Genomic DNA, 16,093 nt, shown 5'->3' with positions numbered 1-16,093 from the left:
AACCCAATACACTGCAGTGGAAGTGGCCCACAATTCTGATGTTATGACTCAGATTGGGTACTGGCCTGACATCATCCAGGTCCATCGAGACCTCAAGATTGTTGAATCTTACAAATACGCCTTGCAAAGCTAACAGATTCCACGCTTTCCACGTGAATCGGGTATAAATCTGTTGTCACTGGAAGGAGCAGTTATGTGATCAGAAGCAAACAGGAGATGAAGATTCAAACCATCCAAAAGTGAGATGCCTTACGATATGATCCTGAGTTGTTCCGGGAACTGTCGGTGCAGCTGATGAAATCATGAGTTTCCTGGTTTAGTTTTGGTGTCATCGTCAGACACTTCTGGTCTCATTAACGTACTAGAAACCCCTTTGCATCATTTCCTAGAATACTACTCCCTTGCCACGTAAGCCAAATGACTCATTTCCTTGAAGCTGTTATCATTCAAGCTACTAAAAGAGGTACCTGTCTAATTTTGCATGACAGTCACAAGCTCCTAGAAATGATGTTCCTACATCACTAATTGCATGTCTTACTATATGCCATGGATTTGGGTTGTCTATGTGTTCAGCACCATTCTGGTAGATGCAGCTGTCTCTGAGGAACACTTTGAGGAAATGTCTTAAATATTGGCCTTAACTATCATATGTAAAATTTTTATACAATACGATGTTAAAGTGACTTTACTTCTCTTGAGTTCCTTCAAAGTCTTCATTGCATATATTATAGGAGTCTGGACAAGCATGGAAATCAACAGCAATGACTAGTTGGCGAATTCTTTACATCATGGACTCTCACCTACTTGAAGTCATTGTGTTGTACGGTTGTTGGTCTGTCCAGCACCATTCTGGTGGATACAGTCAGTCTCTTTGGAAAATCCTGAGGAAATTTCTTCAAATTTGATCTCGTCATAAAAGACTGAGTCTGGACCAGCAGGGAAATCAGCAGCAACTTGACCGGCCAGCGCATGCATTCAACCATTATTCAGGCGTTCTAGTTTAATGAATGAAGCGCTACAGTCCTAATCTGTATTGGAGTCATATCTGAGCTAAGACTAGGAAGAGATATTGATTTTGCTTCAGTGTCCACAAACATGTTTCATCCTGAGTCACTGTGGACAGTTTCATCCACAGGACTTTCCTCTTTCATCTTTTAAACTCGCAAATAGTTAAACCAAGTTTACAACTTAAAACTTCACTTCACCCACTTTCTGCTTCCTACCTCAGTACTGACACCTGACCTGGCCAGACCACAACTGGCAGAGATTCATTCCCAGTGGGCTCTCAAAATTGCATATCTATGGTGACATGTAGTTCCATCCCTGCCTTGTTTCTTTAGGCCAAACCAAGTGCAAGCTAGTTTTCGCAACACAAGCCACCATAGCACCTTAGAACTGTCTTTGTTTGAGAACATTCAGCTGTGATTGTGGCATGCTTTGACATTTAACACACCTGTGCCCGGAGACCATTCTCTGGCTAAGTCCACAAGGTCGAAGAACAAATAGAGCTCTGAATGTGTGTCTACAAGTTTGAGCGATGTCTGTCAAGACTTGCACTTAACTGTAAATATCTCAGAAAGCAGTAGCATGGCTGTTATTATCAGAATATGAGTCTTGTAACCTGCCATCTGGATTTCATTATGGGACATGTTTCATCCAATTACAGGAGAAGAAAATACCTCTGCACCCAATTGGATAGTCCTGCAACAAATCAGAGCCATTTTGTTGTAAACATATGAAACTCCACTTAGATGATGCGTTTGACTACGTCACTGTTACTCTTCTGTTCATCATAAAGCCGCCCTAATCAACTTGATTGGCCCTTCAGATATTTGCTGGAGCATAATCAGTTCCCAACAGAGATGCTCCTGACCAACTATGCATTCAAAAAGTTTTGTGGGCAGGAGAAGTTGGACTGGCTTCCATGCTAATAACTTAGTTACATATAAGCTGAGTAGAGGAAAAGCTGAACAACTACAACTAATACTTCTAGAAAAGGCAGCTAAACTGTCTCTCTGTTTGTCTTTATTTTACCCACAGTTTTGTGTTCTCTGTTGTCTGCAGTACGCTGACATGACATGTTTCGGGTATACATCCTTTTCCTGTCATGATGCCTGTCCTAAACTACTCTATGCTGTTGTTTGCAATGCATGAAGAAAACAATGCCACTATAAATGCCACTGTTCCTTCACCTGCGAGGTAGTTTGTTTTGTTAAAGACTCCCAAATCCACTGCTGACATGACTGTCCCTGTGCCTCGAAGCCTAATCAATACTGCGCTGTGTTAGATTGGAAACTTGAGGCTGTGTCTACAAGAATCTATTGATTGCTCTCTTTTTCCGCTGTTCCCTCCTTCTTTTCTGCCCCGGCTCTTCCGTTCTGGCCGGGATCAAAGGCTTTATCCTTCAACAAGGTTTGAGGTGTACAGTTCCATACTGAGCTCTGCTCTCATGTTCTGAGAAAGGGACTGGGCCTGTTGGGGATTCGTGTTTTCACTGACCTTGTCTCGCCTCTGTAAAGCTGAATCTTTTTCGTTTAACATAAAGTGTGCAGTAACATGTACATACATGTTTATTTCATGACAGACGGATTGTTGGAGGTTTGGGAGGAAAGGCGAGACTTAAGGAAAATCATCTTCATTGTGGTGGAAAGATTATTCAGTGGTAGCTGTCAGCTTGCATTGTAAAATGTACTATATTATGCACCAGGGGCAGAACCTTGATTTAATTCAAATCCTTAGGCAAGGTCAAGAGAACACCTTTATGTTCCATGTCTCATTGACTTTAGAACTCTTTAAATAATCCTAAAAGGCATTTTAAAATGGCCATGGAGCTACATGTCAGCTTGCCGCTTAATTCAACACACTGTTTCATAAATGACTGATCCAGCTGTGGGCCATTGGCAGAATAATTCTAACAGCAGACGTATCATCAGGTTGCCAGTCCAATTGCTGGATGTCACACCATGGGCCAAGAAAATCATTTAGTCAAAGGTGACCAGATTCGAGTCCCTCTGAGAGGTCTTTGATTGGATGTGAAGTGGTGGGGTGATTCATCATAGTTAATAAAGGTAGTTGACGGCTCGAATCAGCTGGAGAGAGCATGTGCCAGGTCTGCCTCCCGCCGCTGCTTTATCCTGCATGCAAATATGGACAATTAACGTTTCACATACCCAGCTGCTGACACCTACGCACACAGTTATACACGGATATGCATTTCTATGCAGTCAAGCACAAGCAAAGAATGGGTTGCAAAAACATACATGCATTATAATTGTATATGTATAGGGTTTAAGAAAAACTGATTCTTTCTTGAATGCTGTGTGAAACAGTACTGTATTTAGGCTGATATTATATCCATGTCAAAGTAAACATTGGGTACAGTATAATAAGCTTCCACCAATTCAACCATTTTTCCACTTAACTCTACTTACTTGAATTACTTTCTTTTCTTCATACCTTATTCAGTTTTACAATATAACTTGTATTTTGGCACTGTCTTCCATTGCCACTATAGAAGCTATAATTCTTTTCTTATCCAACGTAGTGTATCATATTGTATCATAACTATAACTTTTCAAAAAAATGTAGACATATTTTTACTTCTAGGATACACTTGTTGTTGTTTGGCAAAACTTGGAAAAGTTTTGTTTAACAGAAATTACTTGCGTGGCCATTTCAGCATGTAGAGTAGTTGAAACCTGGTTCACAGTGACACAAAGTATAGCCACTTAAATGCAGAGGACTTTGTCTTTGACGTCGTCTTCGAGTCAACAATAAAGATTGTTTTAATACAGCGTGCTTAATACGGATGTGTTATAATCACATTGTGTTTTGCTCAGCTGGCTGAGGCATGACCAGAGCACTAGCAGGTGCGCCAAAGCCTCGGCCTTGTGCTAAGCTGCCGCTCTAAGCCCTCAGCTGCACACAGTCAACTCGTGGGATTAACTTGCCTCGGCTCCGGGCCGTCAGGGCTTTCACTTGTGTCGTGGCGTCTTAATAGAATTTCATACCCTTCCAAAGCCTGTTTCATTCTTTTATGGAAGTGGATTTCCACTTTGACCTCTTTTACCTGAGCCTTGGCGTGACAAAGATATTGTTCAAATCTTTAAGAGGTGGCTTTCACCTTTGATTTTTGCATCGTGGCAGAGGTTGTGCAGTTGAGATTTTTTAGTTTCTTCTTTGTTTAAATTAACAAAGGGAGTAGACTTTGTGATTTTGGCTTATAAACTGTTCAACACTGTGTAGTTGTTAAGCTAGAATAATGCAGTGCTGTTGTCTGTAAATAAGGAAAACGCAATTCTGTGTTATGGAAAACGTTCTGGGTTCGAGCCTGCCTGCTGGCTGCGGCCCTTTGGAGTTTGCATGATCTCCCTGTGGCTGGGAAGGTTTTCTCTAGGTGCTCTATCTTCACCCCATAGTCAAGAGACATACATGTTAGGTTAACTGGTGATTCTAAATTAGCCCTAGGTGTGGAGGCTTGGTGGCGACCCCTCCAGGGTACACCCCGCCTCTCGCCCAATGACAGCTGGGATAGGCACCAGCCCCCTACGACCCTGTACAGGATAAGTAAGAACAGATAATGGATGGATCGAATTGTACAGTCGCACAAATTTTCTTTTCCATCTCAGCACACTTTGTATGTCCTTGCTGGTCGATTAGAATTTACACTCTGTCCCCTGTGATCATGTGTTTGACACAGCTACAGTGTGTCTGATTAAAGCAGTGTCTCTCCAACTAACAAACGGCTCTCTTTGGAGAATAATAGCGTTACCCACTTTTTCGCTCCCCTCTCCCTTTGTGCCTCTCCTTTTGATCACAGAATAGCAGCATCCCTCAAAAGCAAACACGGCCTCAAACAGAAACACACAATTGCGATTCAAGATTACAACGCACATCCGTGCTCAAACGTCTCCAAGAGTGCACGCACCCGCTGGCACCCGTGCACACACACACATGCACAGCATCCAGCAGAGCTCTTGTTCCGTGCCAGTCTTTGCTCTCAGAGATGTTAAATGAGGGCATTGATACATAAATTTGCATTTGTTTCATCCACAATCGTCCTCCTAACTAAAAATCTATAACCGAGCGCCCCCAATTTACCAGGCAGCCTCAGATCCTTCTATTCTTGGCTTGTTACATGCAGGGCTAGCGTGACTGTTCAATCGATGTGATTGTGTGTACACTCTCTTCACACATGAGTGGGCTAAACTGTGATCCTCACAACACCAATTGTGCAGTTTGTCAATTGGTAATTTAGGTAAACGCGACTTGGCTCTTTATTTGCAAAGATGTCAGTTGTGGAGCTTGTGCTGCTCCACTGAGCAGGTATAGAGCATCATCTGGACCAGCCTATGGGTTCTTCTGACTGCTTCACATGAGAACTATACTCCCTCGGTGACATTGCAGACTACAGTTCCTCTTTCCTTATTCTCTTCATACTGAACTGTCTTACAGTTATTCCTTTCATACCTAGGATCATAAGACACCTTGCTCCTCTCTGCTCCCTCTGCTTTTGCCACCTTTGCCTACCTAGAAATCACCCAGAATGTGACTTTTGCCCATCAGCGGAATGATCTGAATGCTGTCTTTCCGGTTCCTCTCTGACCTTTCCCCTTTGACCTGTGAGTACCCCCTCTTATCATCGGAGCCTTGACTTCCCTGTGACCTTTGTTAACCCTGATGGATGTTAGTCGGTGGTCCTGAACGAAGCACATCTCTTACAGAGGGTGGGGAATCTTGGAGCAGCTCCGCCACCTCGGCTCCAGACAGGGGGGCTGCCCAGGGCAGGGTATCCCAGGGCAGAGAGCCTGCTCTGGGCAGAGGGAACCCCTCCTCCACGGAACTTCAGGATCCCAGTAGAAACAGAAGAGCTCATCCCAATTGGGCCATACTGGGTAAAGCAACAGAGTTGGTTTTTTTTTTGTGTGTGTGTTTGATCATGCATGATTGTTTTCCTGAGATAAAGTCAGTCAGTTTCATATCAGGTCGTTCTGTACCTGCAGTTCAGATTATGCTGTACCAATTACCTGCAGCTGATTTACTTTGGTATGAACCATGACACCAAATATTTGAATGGTTTCCCAGATCATATTACGTACTTAATACCTATGAATCAAAACTTGTCTGAACTAAACCAAAGTTAAACTGTTCCAGCAGAGTTGTAGTATTTATATCATTAATAAAAGTTAAATTGGATTATGAGATGGTATTTCATTACATCACATGTTTGAGAAACTTAACATCTCAGAGGGACATGAAACTTGGTGAATTGTGGCATCTTGAACAAACCTGTAAGGTTTTTAAGGGAGGGTAGGTTTCCTGTAAGTGCTGCTGTTTAACATGTACAGTAGTGATGACCTGCTTCACAATGACAACTACTTACTTAAATGCTTTGCTTTTTTTTTTTAAAGACGTCTGTGAATCAACTAAGTTAAGGTGCAGTCCGTGATGAATGGTATTTAGATGCATTGCATGGCTCAGAATCTCAGACCTCTTTGAGGTAAACCTTGGGAAAGGATGCTTTCACTAATAATAGAGTCTATTATCCTACCACATTGCTGTTTCTTGTTATATTGGATTATTTGGATAAAATACAGCTTTCTTACCAAGCACTTTGTTACCTCTCAGCTTCAAGTGCTCCCACACAGCTTAAGTATTCAGATTGTTGTCTCCCCTTTAACAGCTGAGGGACTGTAGCATCAATTTCTTGAATCTCAAAATTGAAAGCAGAATATCTATTAAACCAATGAATATCCGAAGAATCGAATCAGTCAGGTTATAGATTTTGGTTCACTTGCAAGCAACAGAGCGATATCTGTCCGTTGGCGTGTCCGTACGTTGGCGTGTCCGTCCAGCGGTCTGCTCAGTCATCTGTGTCAGGGAGGGTTGACATGTCCTTCAGAAGAATTTCCACGCAGCAGATGTGCTTCTCCGTTGAAAAACCCTGGAGAAGGGATGGAGGGATGGAATGGTAAAGTGGCAAGAGACCGTGAGAAGTGTGGGGGGCGTGAAAGAAGCAGAGGATATGTCATATTTTGATATCCCCACTGTGCCATTTTGGCTTATGAATTTCCATTTTAGAGGGCAGTCAATGTCTGTGACTGCTACATTAGTTTTATGGCCAAAGACAGCTTATGGCGGGCTGTGCTGGTGTGAGGGAAATATTCCGTTTTGCATCATGCCCTGCTGAAAAGTTAACTCACTATGTCTTTGTGAATGAGTTTGCGATTCATTGCATCGCAGTCCATCACGTGACACACGAATAGACTGACTGGACTGCAAAGGCTGCACGGGCATTTATCCCTGACAAACCTATGGACATGCACATGCACTAGCACGTACAAATGTGTGGATACACATTTACATGCACAACTAACCGTAAACACAGAAACGCGCAATCACTGACAAACATTTTCTGCTGCAAGTCTCGCTGCAGGCAGGATTACATCAATGAGGTAGTGAGGTTGAATCATGCTGAATTGTGTGTTCAGGCTTAAACTTGAGGGCCAACACGCATCGTCTCTCTCTTTTCTCTCTTGATTTCACAGCCTTTTCACCAGTTTTTGATGAAGAGATGATATCAATGAAGATTTGAATGATCATTGAATACTCCTAGTAGTATGGTAGGCGTGTTGCTGCATTTTAGGAAACAAGAAAAGAAGAGCAGCGGCATCAGATATACCACCAACCAACAATCAGAATGAATTCACAGTAATGGTTCAAATACTGACGCTTGTGTCTCCCTGTTTTGAGGTGTGAAGGCCTGCAGATCTTTTCTGTTGAGATGCTTGCGTGTAGCTTTTGTGTTACTGTTGTAGGGTGTGTTCAGTGTTAAGCGGAGTTTTACCTCTGCAGGACACAGACGGCGTGACCTACACACGTAGCCAGCGCTGGTGCGAGCCATTTATGCTTGTGCGCTCGTCAGTCTGGCTCGCTCTGTAACAACGTCACCAAACGCTAGTCGGCGCTGTGTCTTTTTTGCCAGTCTCGTTCATTTTTTGTCTCTACTTCCTGCTTCACTTCCTGCGAAATTCGGCCAAAATTTCGCCGAACATGAGTCAGACAATCTCTGTATCTCCAAACCTTCTCATTCGACCTTGCCGATTCATTATTGATCCAAAAACAATCAATTTGAAAATTGCGGAGATGGAGAAGCTGCCATAAATACTGAAGCGGAAATACGCTACTACCAAGAGGACCAATCACAGTTCTTGCTCTCTACCAGCCACGGCGCACTTCAGTGACAGTGCTAGGCTCCGTGAAGGCTCTGCGTAGGTGTCTGTGCCGTAGTATAAGCCGCCTATTACTGCCTATTACTGGGTGTCCCACACGTTTAATCATTTTCCAGTATGCCTACAAGCAAGAGCAAGGCTCCAACAAGACTTATTATTGTAGTGTGTGGATTTATTCCTCTCTAATTAACATTTATGTGACTGATTAGGTTGACACGTCACTGCATCCCTGCTTGAGTGATTTGCCATATAGTGTTCTTATTTTTAAACCAGCCTCAGAACCTGAATTAAAACCAACTTTCATGGACAAGTTAACCTCTCTCTCCATGTACAATATCAAGCTCAAATGTATAAGAATAACATTGGTAACTGTTTAGGAAAGGTAAGATTATAGTATTATAGCTAACTGTGCCTTGCAATACAAAGAACGCTGCAGAAAGCTGCAGCATCAGATGTGCACAAATATGGTTTTTATCAAATCTCTAGTGCTTGAGGAGCAAAGTGCAGATGGTACGCTATGGTCCGTCACTGTGTAGTACAGCTCTGAAGTATTTTATGACGGCACCAAAGCTCTATCCCTTCTTCAGACGCTTTAATCCAGACACCAGTTGTCTCAGAGGGACGTTTATGCAAAGGTGGATATGTCGGTCTTTCACTCTCTGCTTGCCACCCCTAAATGTTCCTGTGTGTATGTGTGTCAAAAAAAATGGAGAATGTATTTGTGTGTGTGTGTATGTGTATCCTCAGAGACACTAGCATTCAGATTAATTAAAAACTTCAATCCCTCTGTTCTCTGACGGGAATGTGGATGCTACCGAGGGCTTAACTGTAAAACCTTGTTTCTCCAAAATTGTAATTTAGAAAAGATTCAGCGTCTCAGGTAATAACTGTTGCTGTGATGAGGTTTTGTAAAAGAGAAAGTACTTTGTGAGCTGCCTTTCACGCATTTATATGAGGAAACACAGGCTAAACTGGCATCAAGCTAAAATTTCAAATGTTCTTTTTGAAATAATTGTAATTTTCTAACTTTCTCCGGTTAATAAGCAAAAAGTGCTGTGTCAGACTGCAAAGTGAGCCCTCCACCCCGGAAACAAATGGCACATCATCAACTCACTGACTCTTTGGTGGAGGCTTTATGTTTTTATCCTTTGACTCAAAAGACTAGATTGATGTTTGAAAAAATATATCTGGCAAAAAAAAGCATCAAAGCTCTTCATGTTCATTAAAAAAACATTAATTAAACATAAGTATTGCCATAGGACATCTAGTTAGGGATTGTACCCAAAAGAGACCAAAGGCTCTGTCGTCAAACATCAAAGATGATCATAAAAGAGGACGTCCTTTAATTTCAGGAGGAAACCTGTCAAAAGTGTCCCAGGGACAAACAAACCAGATGGCCCTTTAAACTGTAACAGGAAGGATGATTCAGATTCAGATTCAGAAAACTTTATTTGTCCCCGGGAAGGCAATTCAAGGCACATAACGTGCAAAACAAGACACTTTTAAAGAACAGCTTTAAAAGCTTTAAATCTTTCCAAACCGTCCATAGAGGATGGTTAAATGGTGCAAGCGCTTGAATGAATGAATGATAATGTTATACATCAACCACCATGAGAAACTGCTTTTTTTTCCCTTTTAAACTTTCCCATTGCAGAAAATCTGTCACGTGGAGAACAGCTCCATGTCAGATTAAAAGAAGAGCCGTTCAAAGGCAGTTTCAGCCTGGGCTTTGTTATTTTTTTTCCAGGCAGGTCCAAAAAATTCTTTCTTAAGCTTGGAGAAGTTCAACTTTCAGGTAAAAGGATGTGAAATGGTTTCTTTTGCGAGAAAGCATATCAAAAGAAGAAGAGGTTTTTACTTACTAAGCAGCTGACAGTTTTGAGATAACAGCCAGAAAGAAAGTGGAGAAAGGAGAGCGTATTGTTCACAGAAGTATCTGAATTAGATACACTCAATGTACCAGCTCTTTATAGTAGCGTTATGAAGTGACTAGGTACATTTATATTGTAATGTTACGCGTAATTTAGAGGAATCTGTATTTCACTGCTGTATGATTTCAGTATTTTTTCTGCTGCATTTCTGCCGCAAATGTCCAGACGTTTAAATGTCCAGACTCCCAGCGTTCTGAATCAGCCAAGAAAGCCGACGACAAGGGTCCCACTGGTGCCAACTGTGCAGGACACACCGCAAAAACTAGGGCCAGAGACACTCACCGATGTCCCAGACACCGTCAGCTTGGTATTTTACAGCCATAAAAAGTAAATATTGTACTTTCTAATATTAAATTTAATATATTAAATTGGCAGCTACCTCTATGCCTGGCATAGTCTCACTCAATTTTCTGTTCATTAAAGTTTTGACATGTCAAATTTTCTGGAACTAAAAATAGCATTTTTAGCAGTTCATTTCAGACCTCCTAAAAGGTTTTAAATGCAGGACGTTTACCTGTAATATGTGGATTGTTTGACACTGTCCTCTCAAACTCTGAACTCATCCCACAGCTCAGGAAACCGAGGAAAATCTCTTCCCCTACCACCCGCAACACTTTGGCACCATCTCGTAGCCTTGTCAGCTCGGGAGATTTGGCCACCGGCACGCTGCCTTTTGGATGAGCCATTATCATTAAATGAGAGAGCCTAAATCTCCTCCTGAACCAAATGAGTCATGACTGTCTGAAAGAGAGAGCTTATTTGAAATCAGCATTCTTAGTCAGGGGAGCTTATGAAGGGCCACACCCAGAGCGTTTATCCTCTCATTCCATTCTTCGAGACTCCGCAAAAAATACAGATGATTAATTAGAAACTGAGCTCTAAGCTAAATATATTGTTTTCCTCTGGGTGTTAACGTTTGAAATTTGCATTTTCAGAGGAATCCTTCTGCAACAAAGCTATAACTAGTCTGCAGAAATTTAGAGGAGAAGACAAGGAAGGGAAAGGTGGACCAAAATGGCAGCTGTGCTGATACTTCAGAGTGAAAGATGAAGAAAGTGTTTCAGTTTTGTAAGTGGCTGCTGTAACCCAAAGGTTACTGAGCATCATTCAAACAGTGACGCGATTCAGTGCCTTGGCATGATTCATGCAGCACTGGTCATGATTCATAATGTACAAAAACAATGTGACCATTCTGATGATCGTAATGCATCATTCATGACTGACTGTTTCCACTGAGGAGATAACGCAGTGTCACACTGTCTGATGTCTGATGTATGCATGACATGGTTAAAATCTGTGCTATGATGACAAATTGGTGTCTGACCTAAAATGATAGACTTACAGTAGTACTTTCTTCATAGGGTTTCTGGAAACAAATAGATATAACGGCACTGAGTATAACAGAAATAATGTAGGGTCAATAGATTAAGATATTTAATTGCGATTAATCACATGATTTCCATAGTTAATTTGCGATTAATGCAATGTAATCACACTTTTTTAAGGTTTTAAATGCCCCTTGAAGGGTTTTTATTTAAGTTTTTATAACTTTTATCTTATTAGCATGGACGTGGACAAATATGCTGCTTCATGCAAATGATTCATTATTATTGCAACAACCTAAAACAATGACAAATACTGTTCAGAATATTGTTTTCCAGGAGCCTACAATGTAATTTATCCAGTTGCTTCATCTGGCAGTAACTCTATTCACATCGACAGTAAATGCAGATAACTTAGTTCTTGTCCAGAGAACCATCTGACAGTAATTCTTTATCCATTTCTGCTCTTTTTTTTTCTCCCTGCTTTGTTATTTTTCTGCTTCTTCTGGAATTTTTGTCAGTTTTGACGTTACAGGGCGTATCACTGCCCTCTGCATGGTAACTTCAGATTCTGCTTGCTTTCCACAACCTTACTGCTGCTTTGATCACTTCCTGATTTTTATATGGTCAGGTCAAAGCCATAATAATAGAAAGTGTGTGCATTATTTGCACATTAAGAACAATTTGTGGTGTTAATAGGGACTTTTTCTAGTTCAAAGACATGTATTCAAGTTAAGTTATAAACAGGTGCAGATTTCCAGATGAATCCTCTTTAAAGAAAATAAATTGTTTCATTTAAGTTTAAATAATTATTGTGCATAATTTAGCAAATAAAGCTTGAAATAACACATCATCAGTGCTCAGCTGAACTGAACCTTTCTATTCTTTAAAAATACAGAAAGTCCATATAGTGCTCCACTTCTATTCATTACATTTTATATTAGACAGGCTCATACTGTGGCTTTGAGGCCAATGTCATTGTCTTATATAATAGTAAAATACTGTATATCATGACAATTTTTGGTTATGGGTTCAAATCCAGGCAGACTGGGGCCTTTCTGTGTGGAGTTTGCGTGTTCTCCCTGTGTCTGCGTGGGTTCTCTCCAGGTACTTCAGCTTCCTCCCACTGTCCAATGACATGCTCATTAGGTTCATTGGTGATTCTAAATTGGCCGTAGGTGTGCATGTGAGTGTGAATGGTTGTCTGTCTCTCTGTGTTTGCCCTGTGAGAGACTGGCGATCTGTCCAGGGTGTACCCTGCCTCAGCTGTCATCTCGCTCAGTGACAGCTGGGATAGGCTCCACACATCAGTCAAATTGACGCAGAAGCGACAGCGACAGCAACAGCAACAGAGCATACGCAGACCGTTGGCAGACCCTTGCGCTGTAACTGACGTGCACCTCCCCAGAAACTACTAAGTGGAATGATTGGTCCTCTTAGTAGTAGCGTATTTCCGGCTGCTTCTCCATCTCCACAATTTTTCAAATTGATTGTTTTCACAGGTTATGGCGTCTGTGTCCCACAGTACCCTAAATGAGCCTTAAGATGGCTGTATGTTGTACCCTACCCTATTAAGTGTCCTGCCTGCTCAAAGAGTAAAAAAGCTTTTTATTCTGCCCTGTTTCTAATTTTGGATATTGAAGTTTAGTTGTGGGTGTTTCAGATCTCTTCAAATGTGTTCCAACAGTCCGCTAGTTGCATTTATCTTCCTGTAGCAGTGCATGCTGCCTGATGAATAGCTCATTATTGTTTTCAATAATTTTTGCATCATCTAAAAGTTCACATCAACTTAAAGTTCACATATGCAATAAAAATAATTTGAAAACGAGCAATTCATCAGGCAGCATGCAGACCTTCAGGGAGATAAATAACACATTTAAAGAGGTTTACCACCGAAACCACAAACTTCATTACGAACAGGGCAGGGTCAGTCGGACGACATTATCATTTTGCATTTACTCACGGTCGTCCTTCAGCTCCTTTGCTCGCTCGTGTGTTGTTTGTTCAATCAGAGCAGCACAGGTCACTGAGCGCGCTGCGAGCCCCGGAGGAAACCACAGCGGCCGACTAACCAGGCAGGAGCGAGATACCCGCCGCCACCCGCCACAGGTTACCGGCACCGAGCCACAAACACCTCGCCAAATGTCACACCGTGCGCTTGCCCCCATCCATTCACACTCGCAGTCACTTGTCCACATGCATTTCCAAAACCAGTGATAATGACAAACAGCATTCCGGGAGAGCTTGAAATAACACATAGAAAGCGTATTATGAGAATTCAAGCTGGCATGACCGTACCACCTTAAGGGAATGGAGAGTGATGTGTGCTTTGTGCGTGTGTGTCGATGCTGCTGTTATTCATGGATTGAGACAGACGCGGTGTGACTGGTTTTAAGGTCAAAGAAGGCAGTAAACAGTGAGGCCGACAAAACCGGGGTCAAATCACTCGAGGCTGTCGGATGGGACAGCTTGTTGAGTGAAATTAGTTCCTCAGAAGTCCGAATCATGTTATATTGAAATAAAAGGAGGATTACCCTGCTGATTTGTTATGATGGAGATGTCGATAAAGAAAGTGGCAAACAGAGATCGGAGAGAGGACACAGTGAAAAGGGAAGAGACGGACGCCCGCTGTCGCCGCCGCGTCTCTCATTGTGTCCGTGTCCATCATGCGAGCGCTCTGCCGCGGTCGCTTGCAACTTGTTCCCCATTCATTATTCACAGCTTTGCATTGACTGAGAGCGGGCTACTTATCACGGCCCAGCCAGAGGGAGGGAGAGGTGAAAGGGACATAATGTGAGATTGGACCAGCGAGAGGGCTGCACAGCCAAACGTGCTAATGTGTGTGTGAGTGTATGTATGCGTGCACGGAGACTCACACACACACACCTCGGCCTTGTTTTGCTCGCCGCAGAGAGCCAGGTGTCCTGATGGGTGATTCACAATGCTCTGCTGTCCTGCCCGTGGCGCACATCCTTTCAAATCGCCGACATTGACACACACACACACTCGCACACACCCACACACACACACAAGCGTACGCTGCCTCCGCTCCATTTTGTGGACTGAAAAATGAGCAGGGGGCATTTCCTTCCCGCTGCCGCCAGTACACAGTGACAGAGAAAAGCCTGCGGTGGCTCAGACCCTGGCGGGCAGTTTGACGTGGCACCGCAGAGCTGTTCTGACTCTACGCATTTCACACTCGAGGACAAGCTGGAGGACTTGGCAAAGAAGCGAGAACTTTTGGCGGGAAGTGACGGCACTGTAGCAAACACTAAACACAGCTGGTTTTAAGTGTTGGTCTTTTAATGGTGTTTAAATATATTTTCAGACTTTATCACAGAATGAGGTAACACAGTGGCGACTGAACCAGTGGCTCACTGATGAAATTGTATTTCTACGGTTCTCTACTATATAAAGATACTGCTACCGTAATGTCTAGTAGCATACACCGATCATATATAACATTATGACCACTTTCCTAATATTGTGTAGGTCTCCCTTGTGCCTCCAAAACAGTTGTGACTCATCAGAGAATGAACATGGGCCTTCTGAGGGTGTATATTGGTGTATATCTGCATATGAACAATAGCTGATGGGTTCAGAGATGACTGCTGATGCAAACTCAACATTTCCTGCTGCTGCACCTTCACATTACAAACATTTACCTTAAAACAAATAAAACTGTAAAAGCAATGACATTTATAACGAAAGACTCACAGGAAATGCAGTGTGTTTTGTCAGTGAGTGGAGCATTTACATAACTATTGCTCATCAAAAATGTGTCTACAAAATAATTCAACAGCCATTTGGCTCATTCTTTGACAGCGGATAGGTTTGACATGATGCATGGACTAATAGGGGTAATGGAAAGAGCAGCCACAGTGATTTGTTAGATGACGAGCTGGACACCTCCAAATACACCACCTCCGACTACGTCAAATCATTGTTTTTTTCCCCCATATCTGCGTTCTGAACATGGATATCATGGATTTTCAAGGTGAGGTAGGACCCAAATGCTGGACACTACACGATGAGGCAGGAGTAGGCAAAACAAATAATTTAATTAAACAGAAGGAAACACAAAGCGCTGCTGAGATGGCAGGAGAACCAAAAACAGAAATCAAAACTTTCAAAAAGACAGGACCAGAGCTAGGAAACACAGGAAACACAGGGAAACAGTGGAAAACAGTATGACGCGACAGAGGACAAAGGGAAAGGCAGGACTATATATACACAAGGGCAGAGGAGACACAGGTGAAAACAATCAGGGCGGGGAAGACGATTACAAAGGAGGGAAATCACAGGACAGGAAGGTGACGAGAAACAGGTGAAACCAATCAAGACGGGGAAGACAATCACAAAGGCGGGAAGATACAGGAACGAAACTCAACATGAACACAGGAATCAAAAAAACAGAACCATGACAATGGAGAATGAATGCCTCTACCTTGGGTTTTTGTAAACTTTTTTTGGGCTCCAGTTTCAAATAGTTGTTCAAATGTTTTTTGTTTTTTTTTTCAGATTTGTTGATTAATGCAGATTTGCTCGGTAATCTCTGGCTTTTATATCAGTCAAGACACAAGTCTTCCGGATAGCCACAAAATGACAG

General features: G+C 42.4%; 1 protein-coding gene across 1 annotated transcript in view; it reads left to right on the top strand.

Moving 5' to 3' along the window:
* Nucleotides 1-16,093, top strand: part of gfra1a (gdnf family receptor alpha 1a) — a gene marked incomplete at its 5' end in the record, with an annotated part of 102,870 nt that overhangs the window by 13,222 nt on the left and 73,555 nt on the right. Inside the window, one exon of the mRNA XM_084562143.1 lies at nucleotides 5,724-5,894. Within this exon, the coding sequence (XP_084418269.1) occupies nucleotides 5,724-5,894 (171 nt within the window). The remainder of the gene's footprint in view (nucleotides 1-5,723; nucleotides 5,895-16,093) is intronic.

This window comes from Chelon labrosus (genome assembly GCF_963514085.1).
Source record: "Chelon labrosus genome assembly, chromosome: 15".
NCBI lineage: Eukaryota > Metazoa > Chordata > Actinopteri > Mugiliformes > Mugilidae > Chelon > Chelon labrosus.
The sequence above is the reverse complement of the archived record's forward strand: the minus strand, read 5'-3'. Positions and strand labels throughout refer to the sequence as shown.